This window comes from Lipotes vexillifer, unplaced genomic scaffold (assembly GCF_000442215.2).
Source record: "Lipotes vexillifer unplaced genomic scaffold, Lipotes_vexillifer_v1.1 scaffold514, whole genome shotgun sequence".
Lineage (NCBI taxonomy): Eukaryota > Metazoa > Chordata > Mammalia > Artiodactyla > Lipotidae > Lipotes > Lipotes vexillifer.
In genome coordinates this window covers 135829-151586 of record NW_006789975.1, presented here as the reverse complement: position 1 = coordinate 151586, position 15758 = coordinate 135829, and the positions used below count along the sequence as shown (strand labels likewise).

The following is a 15758-nucleotide window of genomic DNA, read 5'->3' as shown; positions in this document are numbered from 1 at the left end:
GTCACAACAAGGAAAGGACCCTCAAATGGAAAAAAAAAAAAAAAAAAAAAAAAAAAAAAAAATCCACAAAGAAGGGAAGAAAAGGAGGGCAGATAATAACAGTAAAAAATCTGGAAGCTGGAAGGAAAATGAAGTATATTCACAAAACAATATTCTACAGTAGTGGAAATGAATATGCTACAGTGGATAGGTATGGACAAATCTTAGTACTCTATAATAGTAAGTGAAATATAAAAGTACCAATTGATTACATACAACATGATACTCTTTTATATACAGCTAAAAGGAACTAAAATAAAAATATATACTTTACAGGAACACATATAGATGCAATAAAACTATATAAAAAGGAAAGGAACATGATGAACATTCAGGATGCCAATTACTTTGGGTGCAAGAAGGTGCAAAAAGTGGGTGATGGGGGATGGATGTAGGTAATTGTCAAGGTCCTAGCCTTTGATTTAAGGGGCTGGGTAAGAGATGCTGATTACAAAATTCAAAGTAACCAATTAACTAAGTAAATAAGGCAAATGTCATGTTTAGATGATGTTTAATCTAAGTCTATGACTTTGGCAATGGGGTAAATTTTAACTGACTTGGCAGAATAGAGAAAGCTGAATCCTAAGCCAGCAGTAGAGAAGAGCAATCCTATTTAATCCTACTCACGAAAAAATGGAAAAAAAAAATCTTCAATAAGTGCTGCAAATGGCAGTATGAGGTTTCCATGAAGTTAGGGTAAAAGCGGTTAAATTAAAATAAATACGATGGCTTGTAATTTGTTTAAGAAACTTTTAGATCTTCTCCCCCAATGCTGAAGACTACAGGTTAACTTTGTGGAGAGGTAAAACAGAGGGTCTCTGGACTGGGATACCAGGCACAGCTGGGAGGCAAAGGCATCGTAAGAAAAACAGGGGCTCTAAGTGAACCTATGCATGCTTAGTGCAGAGATCCTTGCCACCTTCCCAGAACTGTCTTCCCAAAACCTGGCATCTTGGTCTTTATCCTTCATGTAGGAAATGTGAAGTCTTTTCTGGAAAACTCATCCAGCCCAAGAGGAAAGACCTAAACACATTGACGAGGTATTTTCTAAGAAATGGACAGCCACTTCCACCTATAGGGAAACTCAGAAATGACAAGTCCTCACCTGTACTCAGAGCTTCCAAGAGCTTTTGAGTCACCCTTAAACACGGATAGATTACAAAAGTTTACCAGACATCTATGGACATATTCTAACATGAGAGATAAACACCAAAAAGCCAAACCAACACTCCTTTCTCCTCAAAAAAGCAACTTGGAGAAAACAGACATTATACAGGGAATTAACAAAAACAAAAGCTATCATTAGTATAATCAAAGATATGAAAAGATACAGATCCATGAAAGAAAAAGACAAGAACAGAATACTATTTATTATTTTTAAAAAGGAACATTTAAAGAAAAAGAGCTCTTGGAAGTTAAAAACATAACAGGAATGAAAATTCTATTTTCCAAGAATGAAGGATATGAAATGGCCCATTGAATGCCCAGCATACTAGATGAACATAGATCTAAAACAAGTATATTGGGCAAAAAGAGGATTCTATAAACAGCCAGAGAAAAAAATCAAGGCATACACAAAGAATCAGTAATCAAAGTAGCTTATGGCTTCTTCACAGCCATTCTGGAAGCTAGAAGACAATGGAAGATTTCCTTTAATATTCTGTAGAAAAGATATTTCTAACCTAAATATCTATACTCACTTATTAATCAACGTGTGGGAAGATAAAGATATTTTCAGACATACAAGATCTCAAAAATTTTACTTCCCACATACCTTTCTAAGAACCTACTGGAGACTGATCTAACAAAAACATGGGCGTAAACCAAGAAAGAGAAGATATGAAACAGAGATCCAACACTGGAAACAGGTGAAGGGAATTTTCACATTTATGATAAAGACTGGAAAAGAGGACAACCAATCCAGATTAAAGGAGGTCAAAACGTTCCACCACAGATCTTCAAGAAGAAGAACTTCATAAGACTAACCCAGTGTGAATAAACATCTTGATGGGATATTTAAACCAAATGGCAGAGAATCTAGGGTTGACTTCTGATATGCACAAACAATACGGGGAAACTAAAAATGAGGCAGTTATTAACTCTAAGGAAAACAAAAAAGGTATGAGTGAAAGAAAAAGTAATCACAGTTTAGTACTTGGCTCAACTCTGACTAGCACACCTAATTATAGTGATGGAAACATTGGATACTGATCTAAACAAAATTATGATATAACTCTATTAATGGCATGGGGGCTGGGAAGTGTGTGTGTGTGTTTGTGTGTGTGTGTGTGTGTGTGTGTGAGAGAGAGAGAGAGAGAGAGAGGAGGTAGAGAGGAAAAAGAGCTAACTCCTCATCTTTCATGTGGGGAGTTAATAGATAATAGCCAACAATGAAAAATCAACAATTAGCAACACAAGCAGTTTATTTAGCCATAAAGAGGTAAAAATCCAAAGAATCACTTAAATAAAAGAGTTGAAAGTAGTTACCCCTTGGGAAAGGAAAATGTGGGTGAGGGGATCTGGGGACTAGTGTATTTCTTAAATCATGTAGAACTAGATTATTCTTTGTATGCACAGTTAAAAAAAGAAAAGAAAATCCCTTAAGGGGTCATATGGAGACTGACTTACCATCACTTTCTTTTTAAAAACTTATCTTTGAGGTCTAACGTATAAAATAAATTGCACACTGGTTTTTGTTTGATGAATTTTTTTTAAGAAGGAAATGGAAATTTTTATTTGAGCTATAAGCTGAGGATTATAACCCGGGAACAGCCTCTCAGAAAGCTCTGACAACTGTCCCATCCGTTAGAGGTCAAAGCACAGTTATATACTGTTTGATGAGTTTTGATAAATACATGCACACATACGTGTAACCACAACCTCAATCTAATAGCCATCTCTTATTGAATCAAATACAGCTGGTTTCCCCTCCAGCTGGAACTGATTTTTTTCATTGATAAAGCACAAAATAGAGTATGTGGCTTGCATTTAGAGGTTACCAATGCCTATCTTTAAACCCAAGAGTATAGTGTTGGGTATAGTGAGAGGCTCACACAATGAAAGTGAGTGACTTGTCACTGGATTGAGTTGGGTTCATGTCTCCCATCTCCCAATCCAATGCCTAAGCTCACAAAGCAGAATGGTCAGGAGAGTTGCTCTCACTATTTAAATTGTTATTTTCCAATTTTAAACCCAACTATGCTATCCTGTGCTCTCTGTAGTTTCTCTACTTACTGATTTTCTACCCCCTATAATATTAACATTTAAACTTTACATAAAATGGCACATCTAGGGAAATGGATATAAGCATGCAAACTAAGGGAGAAAAAGCTGACTGTTACTTAGAACATAATGAAACGTCCCCCTTTTCTAATTAAAGGAGTTATAATAGTCAATATCCCACACTGGCCTGTGAAAACTATTCTTAACAAATATGCCAGAACATATGAGAATGTAAATGTGAGTGAAAAAAAATCTCAATGATGCTCTGAAAAAAGGAATGCTGGTGAGAACCGTTTCCAAAAGAAGCAAAGCTTGTAGTTCCAGGATGAAAATTCTAGCCTGAGATCCCTACCCTACAAACCACATTTCCCCCCATTGGTATAAAGATATGGTAGCTCCCCACTCTGAAGCTTCCAGAAGCTTTGGACCTGATCCTACAAAAAAAGAACACGTGCTTGCTACCTTACTGTACCTTATTGTCAGCCACGTGACCTATTATAATAATAGACTTTTCAGAAAGTGACAAATGAGATTTATCTTGAGTTACTCAGGGGGATGGAAATAAATTTAGGTTTATAAAAGCTGTGAAAAGTTTTACACAAGTCAAGTTTTCCCCCTGGATCTCACAAGGCCGTCTGAACAGTACTGAAATAGACTAAAGGAAGTCTGATGGTCCTCGGAAAAAAACCACACAAGTTATGGCATCTGACACACAGTTGGTACAGAGAGGTTTTCTTCTAGGACTGTTTATAGTTTTAATAACTATCCCTGTTATACTATCTAGCTACTAGAAAATCTCCTCCACCTGATGTTCTCCGGACTTGAGTAGCTGCCCACTTACAGCCCCTCCCTCTTGTCATCCCAGGGCTCAGATGGCTGGTTACCTGACATTGTGGGGTTGCTTGTCACAGGATAGCACAGTGCTTGCAATAGATTGCTGCAGGTGCTGTCGCTGCTTCCTCAGGATCTGTTGGAAATCATCTTCCAGGGTTTGTACTACATAACGTAGGAAAAGGACTCGCCCAGGCAGATTTTGTCCCTGGGAGAGAAAAAATGAGGAGTAAGTATTTCCTCTCAATCTCCTGGATGACACTGAGCACTGGGCTCTCATAAATACTAAGTCAAGGGAAGGCCCATGAGTCAACGAGTGTGTATCTAAAAGAGAGGTTTCTGGGAGACAGCAAGCAGTCTAGGTCATTATAAAAGAGGGCAAATAGGGCAATCCTAGAGCTTGAAAAGTCAGTCTCTTTCTTTCACTGAACCTAACTATCAGTCTCAGGATAAACCCTAAACTGTGGATATCCGAACAGAGACAGAAAAATGACTCTGCCAAGCTACTAGATCAAGCAACCATGATGTCTATCTCACTGCTATACTTCTAGTAAGATGAGCTGATGTATATCCTTACTGTGAAAGCAAGTCTGAGCTGGGTTTTCTGTTACAGGTGAAATGATCCTAACTGTTGAAGCCTAACTGATGCAGGTAAAGAGCATGGGCTTGGGCTTCCCTGGTGGCGCAGTGCTTGAGAGTCCGCCTGCCGATGCAGGAGACGCGGGTTCGTACCCCGTTTCGGGAAGATCCCACATGCCGCGGAGCGGCTGGGCCCGTGAGCCATGGCCACTGAGCCTGCGCGTCCGGAGCCTGTGCTCCGCAAATGGGAGAGGCCACAACAGTGAGAGGCCCGCATAATGCAAGGAAAAAAAAAAAAAAAAAAAAAGAGCATGGGCTTTGGTGGTGCACAGACCTTATTTATTTGTTTGTTTGAAACTCAGCTCCATCCCGTATTTAACTTACCCCTCTGAGTCTCAGTGTCCTTGTGATTTATGTGGTGATAACTCTTAACCTTACCAAAGCCAGCTTAAGTGTCTGTCACACAGCAGGCAGGCATGCACAATTCGTTGGTTTCCCTTTACTGACAAGGAAGGACTGACTTCAGGCCTTGTGCTATTTGTTTTCTAAATGCCTTATAGTTTCTTTGTCCCTCATTTCCTGCATTATTGTCTTTGATTTTTTCGTAGTGAAATGTTTACATTCCTTTCGTGTACATTCTATAGCTATTGTCTTTGTGGTTACCATGGGGATTACATTTAACATTCTAAAATTATAATACTTTGAATTTATACCAGCTTAACTTCAATAACACACAAAAACTCTGCTCCTTTACAGCTCTGTTCCCACCCCTTTTAGTTGTTGAAGTCACAATACTGTATCTTCATATATTGTGTGCCCCAAAATAAACTAATAATTCTTTTAGATTAATACTTTAAAAATGTATTATTTACTTAATACATTATAGAAAACCAATGTGGAGTTACAAACCATTGTTACCATAATAGCTTTTATAACTGCCCATGTATTTATATTTATTTCTTCATACGGCTTCAAGTTACTGTTTAGTTTTCATTTTACCCTGCAGGACTCCCTTTAGCATTTCTTGATGAGCAGGGATAGTAGTAAATGAACTCCCTCAGCTTTTGTTTATCTGGGAATGTCTTTATTTCTCCCTTTTTTTTTTTTAACAACTTTATTGGAGTATAATTGCTTTACAATGGTGTGTTAGTTTCTGCTGTATAACAAAGTGAATCAGCTATACATATACTTATATCCTCGTATCCCCTCCCTTTTGTGTCTCCCTCCCACCCTCCCTATCCCACCCCTCTAGGTGGACATAAAGCACTGAGCTGATCTCCCTGTGCTATGCAGTTGCTTCCCACTAGCTAGCTATTTTACATTTGGTAGTGTATATATGTCCATGCCACTCTCTCACTTCGTCCCAGCTTACCCTTCTCCCTCCCCATGTCCTCAAGTCCATTCTCTACATCTGCGTCTTTATTCCTGTCCTGCCCCTAGGTTCTTCAGAACCATTTTTTTTTTTTTAGATTCCATATATATGTGTTAGCATATGATATTTGTTTTTCTCTTTCTGACTTACTTCACTCTATATGACAGTCTCTAGGTCCATCCACCTAACTACAAATAACTCAATTTCGTTTCTTTCTATGGGTAATATTCCATTGTATATATGTGCCACATCTTTTTTAACCATTCATCTGTCGATGGACACTTAGGTTGCTTCCATGTCCTGGCTACTGTAAATAGACCTGCAATTAACATTGTGGTACATGACTCTTTTTGAATTACGGTTTTTTTCAGGGTATATGCCCAGTAGTTTCTCCCTCCTTTTTGAAGGACAGTTTTGCTGGATACAGGGATCTTGGTTGACTTTTATTCTTTAGCACTTTGAATATATCGCCCCACTAACTTCTGGCCTCCAGTTTCTAACGAGAAATCTCTGATAATCTTATTGAGGATCTTGTATTGATGTGTCACTTCTCTCCTGCTGCTCACCCTCATTTTTAAAGGAAAGTTTTGCCAGATATAGTATTCTTGGTTGACAGTTCTTTTCTTTTAGAACTTTGAATACATCATCCCATTGCCTTCTGACCTGCAAGGTCTCGCTGAGAATCTGCTGAGAGTCTTATACAAACTCACTTGTATGTGATAATTCATTTTCTTGCTGCTTTCAAGAAAAAGTCTTTCAAAGAAAAAGTCTTTGACTTTTGACAGTTTGATTATAATGTGTCTTGGTGTGGGGTCTCTCTGGTTTATTCTCACTGGAGCTTTCTTGAATTTCTATGCCCATTTCTTTCCTCAGACTTGGAAAGTTTTTGGTTATTATTTCTTCAAATAAGCTCTTTGCCCCTTTCTCTCTTCCATTTCTGGGACTTCCCTAATGTGTATATGGTCCATTTAATGGTGTCCCATAGTCCCTTAGGTGTTCATCAATTTTCTTTATTCTGTTTTCTTTTTGCTCCTCTGTCTCAGTGATTTCAAATGACCTTTCTTCATGTTCACTGATTTTTTTTCTCCTGCCTGACCAAGACTGTTGTTGAACTCATCTAGTGAAGTTTTCAATTCAGTAACTGTATTTTTCAGCTCCAGAATGTTTGATTATTTTCTACAGTTCTTTAAAATTTAATATTCTCATTTTGTTCATGCATTATTTTCTTGCTTCATTTTGTTGTCTGTGTTCTCTTTTAGCTCCTTGAGCATCTTTAAGATAGTTTAAAAATTTTTTTCGTCAGTATGTTGAGAGATTTGTGTTTCTTTAGGGTCAGTTTCTGGAGCTTTATTTCATTCTTTTGATTGGGCCGCATTTCCCTGCCTCTTTGTATGCCTTGTAATCTTCTTTTGAGATTTAAACATTTGAAAAAAACACCTTTCCCAGTCTTTATCCATTGAGTTCATGCATGGCAAGACCTTCACCAATCAGCTTGGCTAAAGGTCCTGAGACCTCTCAGACCTTTACTGGAGATGTGTTTTCTCTGAGCTTGTGTGTGTGCTTTTATCTGCCTTAATTTCCCAAGTGGCTTGCCCCTACTTCTTGAAAGCCCACAGTCTCTTGCTCCCCCAGTACCTGTTTGTGGAACTGCATACTCTCTGCAGCTCTAAAATGCTGCAGTGCTCACATTTCTTTTCAGCCAGAAAACTAAGCCACTGTTCTCAACAGTGCTCTGAGTCAGGTAAGACAGAAACTATCCTCCTAACAAGCCAGAACACTGGACTCAACGTCCACTCTTCTGTTTCCATCCCAAGGGAGGAGCCAGGGTATGGGAGATTTCCTCCTAGTTGCACTGTGCTATGCTAGGTAGAGGGAGGCGCATGGACACACAAAACACCACAGACTTTCCTACTCCTTTCAATGGAGTACCTTCTTGGTTATGCATTGGCCTGAGTACTACAACTTCTCAACTGGTCCCTAGAGTTTTCACAAAGGTATTCTGGTCCATATATTGTTGTTAACTTGGTATCTCCATTGGGGAACAAGGGCATGGAGCTTCCTTGTCTACCATCTTGGTGGTGTTTCCCAGATCATGCTTCCTTAAAGCCCTGTATTTTTTTGCTCCAATCTGGAGTGATTGCCCTCTAGGTCTACTATTTTCAGTAATCTCAGTACTTCTCTTCCTTACTCTTCTGGATTAGATCTAGTGATACTGGATCCTGTGTCTCCCCCTTTTCTGATTATTCCCCTATTCTTTGTATGCATATCTTCAAGTAACCTATGAAATGGGGTGTGTGGATATTTTTTCAAGTTTGTACATTTCTGGAAATGTCTTTATTCTACCCTCACAGTTGACTAATAGTTTGGCTGAGTATAGAGTTCTAAGTTGACAGTAATTTGTTCCATCCAAGTGCTTTTGGGTTAGCAGACAGAAAGCTGGCAATTAAGTTTAGGGATCCCTAAAGGTCAGAATGCAGACATTTTTTCTGGAGCACCAACTCTACACTAGCTGCCTTCATTTATGACAGATGGTTCATTCGATTTCTTTTAGATTTTTTGTCTGATTTTTTTGTCTGAAAGGTAGGTAACCTGGCAACTGAGCTTTCTGTACTCAAAAATAGAGATTATCAGTTCCATCTACAAGCTTTCAACAGACTTACAGCTCATATCCTATTCCAACCTTCTTATATATTGTGTTTCTGAGTCCAAAAATTCTCTGCTCTAAAGGGCAGATTTCCTCCATCTTTGGCTACAGCCCTTCCTCATGTATTCTAGCCTGTAGCTTTCTCAGCCTAGCTTCATCAATCATCACTCTTATATTCCCTTTAGCTCTTCCAATCTTCATTCAAATCTATTGTCTTTCCCCTTATTTTCAGTGCCATAGGTTTATACCTTTCTCTATTCATTTACTGTTATTTTAAATGGAATCTGAAAAAGGAGAAGGATAAGTGAATGTATTCAATCTTGAATTGGAAGACAGCACATACCATTTCAATAGGAATGTTTTGGTCGGGATTGGGGGGAGTAAAAGAAAGGAATAATGGCAAAGACGTTACTACCAGATTTACAGTCACTTTCATTTCTAGTTAAAGCTTCCTCTGCGGGACTTCCCTGGTGGCGCAGTGGTTGAAAGTCTGCCTGCCGATGCAGGGGACACGGGTTCGTGCCCCAGTCTGGGAAGATTCCACATGCCGTGGAGCGGCTGGGCCCGTGAGCCATGGCCACTGAGCCTGCGCATCCGGAGCCTGTGCTCCGCAACGGGAGAGGCCACAACAGTGAGAGGCCCGCATACCGCAAAAACAAACAAACAAAAAACCTCCTCTGCAAAAGATTTATGCTTGCAATTGCTATGTTACCTCTTCCTCCATGACATAAGTGAGCAGCTTCCAGTCCCACTCCACTGTCTTGGCATTAGCTGGATGTAGCCTGAAAGTAAAGTGACATCAATTAGAATTCTGGAGAGTTTAGTGGAAGAAGGGATGGGATCTCGAAGATGACAGAAGCAAGAAGCCTCCTCTTGTCCTCAGTGCTCTTGCCCACCCTTTGATACAATACCATGTCATCTGAGGGTGGCGGAGGTTCATTTTCTTTGGCTACCCAGTATCCACCTGTCTTTTGGGAAGCATTAGTACCCCAATTTTGCCTTGAAGAAATCAACTCTTTATTATTCTTAGCCCACTGGCTTTACCCACTAGGACCCTGGCATGAAGTCTGCGAAGCATGTCAATCTTGATATTCTATTCCTCAGTTCACAGTGATTGGCTCAAAGATGGACTCAGGTCTTATGTTATGCCAATTAAAACCTATAAGACTCAATTTCAGAACTCTGTTTGATTATAAAGGAAGTGGACCCTCTCTTGTACTAAGAATGTTGTAAAAGCTAGAGGCTGAGAAGGCTACCATGTGAAGCCTAGAAACAGCAACGTAGAGCTGAAAAATGGATCCTGGTAACCATTTTTGAACTGAATTAAGTCACATCTTATTCCTAGGTTTCTAGTAACACGAGTCATTAAATTCTCTTTTACCAGGTGTTAAAGCCAGTTTGGACTGAGTTTCCTGTCACTTGCAATACAAATAATACTAATATACTAAGTCACCCTCTCTAATGGTTAGATGAATAAATCTTAGGCAAGAGAAAGTTGTGCCCTGAGTCCAGGTTCCCCAGAAGATTTGCCAAAAGCTAAGGTTCATACTGTTGAATTTTCATGAGAAGCATGTAGGCCTCCTTTAGAACATCCACAGTCTCAGAGCCACTGAGCAGGATTTTCTGGATGATGTGAGCCACAATTTCTCTGGGTGGGTAATGCTGGGGTGACACAAAGTCCATCAAAAACTGCACAGTCCCCAGGGGAAAGTTTTCTTCAATGGTGTTTGCTACCATCCTTAGTCTTCGATGAGGGATAGGTTCTAATTTTTGACCCTTGTTCTGCAGAGATAAAAAGAAATAAATTAGGATGGGTTTCTATAGACATAAAAGCTAGAGGTTCTGGAACAAGTTGAAGACAGGGAAGTTTTCCATGCATTTGAAATATTCATAATTTAAAAAATTGAGACTGGAAAGTCTTATCTAAAAAATTTCTAATGACATGGGAAAATGCTTATATTAAGTTAACAAATAAGAATACAAAGTTCTACATGTAACATGATTTCATCTGTGTTAAAATATAGCATTAGAAAGGAAAGTACAAAAGATTTAAGAGCTAGCCTAAGTTGATTTTGGAATAAGGGTGATGAGATATTTAGGGGTAGCTATGATACTATATCAGATACTGAAACAAAGAGATGAATAAAGATGCTTTAAATATCTTTTATTGTTAGAAGAAGAATTCCATTTTGTTGATTTTTTTTGAGTCAACAGTAAATATTAAGTTGCTTCACCGCCCCCCCCCCCGCCAACCCCCAAACAGTATGTATAGAAAGAATGAAAGAGAATGTATGAAAAGTGGTTTTCTATTATCTGGATGGTGAAATGATGGATGATTTTTCCTCTATATGTTCTTTTGTATTTTTCAATTTTTCTGTAATAGACACATCATCAGAAGAAAAACAAACATTAAAAAGTCTGATATAATAACAACAATAATTATAATAATAAGTTTTAACATTCAACTTATCCTCACTTAATTCTCTCAACAACTGTAAGAAATACATGTTATTATTATTCCTATTTTATAGATAAGGAAACTGAGATTTAGAGTGAGAATTTGTCATGCAATAGATGGCAGAAGCTGGTTTCATACAGCGGTATAACTCCATAGCTACCATCTAAACTCAAACTCTCTATAAACAACAAAATCAACAATAATAAATATATTATTGTTAAAATCCCCAATTATTAAAAAATGTAAAGTGTCTACACATAAAAAGGCAACCAGGAAGGAAATACACCCAATTATTAACATTAATAAATGCTGACTGATAGCATCATGGGTAATTATTTCCTAAGCAAGCATTATTTTTAAAATCTGAGAATAAGTATTAATTTTAAAACACAAGCCAAACAAAGTTTGATAGTTTATGTATAACAGAAAAAGAGTGATGGCTGGAATTGCCCTTCTTGGGAGAGGGCAGTTAGCTTTCTTATGTCTCAGGATACCTGAGGGTAACCCCTGATCTCACTGATAACTCAGAGGAGTTAAGGCTAATGGCTGGTTAGCGGCAGCATGGACACTGGCTAAGAAGTTCTTGGAAGAATTTACTGTATAGCACAGGGAATTATATTCAATATCCTGTAAAAACCTATAATGGAATGTAACCTGAAAAAAATAACAATCACTTTGCTGTATACCTGAAACATAATATTGTAAATCAACTATATTTTAATAATATAGTTATATATTATTAAATATATATTTAATATAATAAATATATTTATTGGCTATAAATGGCTATAATAAGTATTATTATAGCCATCCTAGTCGATACAAAGTGGTATCCCATTGTGATTCTGATTTGCAGTTCCCTAATGACTAACGATACAGAAAATCTTTTGAGAAATGTCTATTCAAATCCTTTGCCCATTACTAATATAATACTGTAAATCAACTATACTTCAATAAAAAAAATAATGTACTGACCAAAACCCCCAATGAATCAGAATAGAATAGAAAATAAAGTGCATCACACTAAAAAAAAGTTCTGGGGGGAGAATGACTTAGTGAAGAAGTACTTATAAAAAGCCCAAAAGTAATCAAAAGAGACAGAAAAGATTTACAGATGTATTCTAGATGGCTGAGATTCTTTGAGAAGGTAAGAAATAAAGATGAAGAAGAAAAAGCCACTCTGTGTAGCCTAATTGCCACCTTGTAATCTGAGCTATGTGTACACATAAGGTGGACTTGTATCTACTGATGGCTTCTTTGGTTGTGTAGCACCTACAAAGCACTACAGCCTTGGCTAGGTAAAAAACTTTCTCAAGTCCTCCAGGTGCTCAATAATGGAATGATGTATCGCCAATCAGAGGCAAACTCATAGGAAAAAAGAGAACAAGCTAGTGTTGGGGAAAGTCATTCAGAAGGAGGAGACATAAAGCCTACTAGAAGGTAGAACAATTAAAACGAGAGAAAAAAATTCACTCTCTAAGGGCAAATCAATGTGAATGCCTGACACCCACTAAGCTGGATTACGGATTGCTCCAACAGGAGAAGCACCTTTTGAATTCTTGAACAACTTCAAGCCAGTCTTCTTAATGTTGGGAATGTGGTTAGGTATAATGAAAAAAAGCTTCATGTTATGGGACTTAGCCACAGTTTTTTTTCTTACACATCTAGTTTAGTTCTTACAGATCAATGAAGACTAACGGGAAGTAGCATTCCCGTTAAAGTCTTAAAATTGAGCTGGAGAGGGTGTGGAGAAAAGGGAACCCTCCTACACTGTTGGTAGGAATGTAAACTGGTGCTGCCACTATGGAAAACAGTATGGAGGTTCCTCAAAAAACTAAAAACAGAGCTACCATATGTCCAGCAATCCCACTCCTGGGCATATATCTGGAAAAAGACGAAAACTCTAATTTAAAAAGATACAGGCACTCCAATGCTCATAGTAGCACTATGTACAATAGCCAAGACATGGAAACAACCCAAGCGCCCATCAACAGATGATTGGTTTAAGAAGATGTGGTACACACACACACACACACACACACACACACACACACACAGTGGAATATTACTCGGCCATAAAAAAGAATGAAATAATGCCATTTGCAGCAACATGGATGGACCTAGAGAATATCATACTAAGTGAAGTAAGTCAGACAGAGAAAGACAGATATTATATAATATCACTTATATGTGGAATCCAAAAAAATAATACCAATGACTCTATCTACAAAACAGAAACAGACTTGCAGATATAGAAAACAAACTTATGGGTACCAGAGGGGAAAGGGAGGTGGGGAAGGACAAGTTAGAAGTATGGGATTAACAGACACAAACTGCTATACATAAAATAGATCAGCAACAAAGATCTATTGTCTAGCACAGGGAACAATATTCAGTATCTTGTAATGATGTGTAATGGAAAATAATCTGAACAAATATATAACTGAATCACTTTGCTGTATACCTGAAACTAAAACAATATTGTAAATCAACTTCAATAAAAAAAATCTTAAAATTGAATTTCCTCCCCCCAAGTTAGAGAGTAACAATTCTGAAGGTATCAAAGTGTCATGAGTATTATTATCTCTGTAATATGGAAGCTGTAATGAGGGCATCAGGAATTGAGGAAGGAAAGGCAGAGGAATTGAGAAGTATTTGATGAAGGCCTATGATGAGCCAGACACTCCAACAGGCACTTTACATATTATCTCCTTTAATGATACTGTGAAGTATGTTCTTATCTCCATTTTATAGATAGGTAAAGTGACTTCTTCAGTGCCAGATTTTAAGTGTGGGGCTGAATTTGAACCCAGATCTGATTCTACACTGAATGGTTCCACAGTGGGAGAAAGATAAAAATGTCTTAACTCAGCTGGGCCTGTCCTCTCATGCATGGACTCCTTGTAGCATACTAATGTCATGCTAGGCCTATACAAAGGACACCTGATCCCCAGGGGAAGACATGTTAGCTCACCTCTCTTGTGTCTTTATCTGGTATTAGTGTCTGGAAGAAGAGGTGATGCACCGGAGGTCGTAAGAAGTACTTCAGTCTATGCAGGCATGGTCTGTTGTACAACCCACCTTGTGGTGTTTGTGCTTGCACCTGGGCAGATCCGGGGTTGACAGGCTCTGACAGTGATATCTCTTTTCTGGCTGGAGTTTCTGTGACAGAGAGCCAAGGAACTTTCTCTACGGAAGTTTCAGACTGTGGGCTGGGAGAGCAGCTTGGAGAGGATGGAGCTGAGACATCCATAGGGGTGTCATGGTTCTGTACATCATTTTGCGGAGAGTCAGGCCTGAGTTTTGGTAAATGAGGCAAGTCTCTAAGTGTGTGTGGTATGTCTTCTGGCAAGCATGACATGTCTCCAGGTGAATGTAGCACATCTCCTGATAAGTGTGGGACTTCTCCAGGTGAATGTGGTACACTTCCTGGTGACGGTGGCGTGTCTCTTGGTGACTGTGCTACATTGGCTGGTGACTGTGACACATCTGCTGGTGACTGTAGGACATCTGCTGGTGACTGTGGCACATCTCTTGGTGACTGGGGCACGTCTCCTGATGATTGTGGCATGTCTCCTGATGATTGTAGCATATCTCCTGGTGACTGTGGCATGTCTTGCAGGTGTGCCACATCTTGTGGATATGTTATGTTTTGAGGTGGGCCTGGTACATCTTGAGGTAGGCCCAGTGAGTCTTGAGGTGGGCTTTGTGAGTGTTGAAGTTGCCATGATGAGTCTTGAGGTGGACTTGGCATATTCTGCTGAGCACATGGCACATTCTGAGGGCATGGCACATCTTGAGGAGGGCATGGCCCTTCTTGAGGTGGGTGAGGCAAAGTTTGTAGTTGGCACTGCATGGTTTGTGATGGGCATGACAAGGCTCGCGGTGGGCATGAGGAGGCTCGTGGTGGACATGGTGAGGCTCGCAGTGGGCATGGCAAGGCTTGTGGAGGGCAAGGCACATCTTGCTGTGGGCATGGCAAGGGTGCCCTTTGATTGCTACGGCTACCATTATTGCTTGTTGCGGGGAGGCAGTGAATATCTGAAGATAGCTGTAGGCTTGCCAAGAAGCCGAGGTCATCTTTGAATATGGTTGAGCTACAATTCGGCTCTCCTGGATAAACAGAGTCCCCACTGATGGACATAGGGGGCTGGGGACCTTCAAATGCAGTTTCTTCCAAAAGGTCCAAATCCACAGGATCACTGTTAATGATTCTCCATGCTGCAGGCCGAGAGCTTCTGTCTACCCGCCCTTCCATCACCTCTTTGCTGGAGAGGCTGGCACATGCTTGAAGACTGGCTGGCTCTTTCTGGGAAGGAGCAACAGGTTCTAGAGTCAAGTCAAGAGTGGCAATAGGTCTATTTTCTTCCTCAGATCCTGTTAGGTCAATCACACAGAGTCCATTGCGATCCTTTGCCCTTGGTCTGGTTTCTCTAGTTAAGTCAATGAAGTCCTGTTGAAGGATTGTGAGAAGATAAGAGGTCAAGTAGGGGTCTTAGCTTTATCTAAGAGGACTTAAAGCTTAGCTTTTAAGGATAAACCTATTTTACTTTTTCACTTCACTGACAATTTATATATCTTTTTTTTTTTTTTTTTTTTTTTTTTTTTTTTTT

The 15758-nt window shown here is 39.2% G+C and overlaps 1 protein-coding gene across 1 annotated transcript in view; it reads right to left on the bottom strand.

Annotated features, from left to right (window-relative positions):
* SIMC1 (SUMO interacting motifs containing 1) overlaps positions 1-15758 on the bottom strand; it is a 91630-nt gene that overhangs the window by 30534 nt on the left and 45338 nt on the right. The window contains exons 2-5 of the mRNA XM_007463125.1: positions 14120-15598; positions 10237-10469; positions 9400-9469; positions 4146-4300 (exon numbers count right to left, since the gene is read on the bottom strand). Of these exons, the coding sequence (XP_007463187.1) occupies positions 4146-4300; positions 9400-9469; positions 10237-10469; positions 14120-15598 (1937 nt within the window). The remainder of the gene's footprint in view (positions 1-4145; positions 4301-9399; positions 9470-10236; positions 10470-14119; positions 15599-15758) is intronic.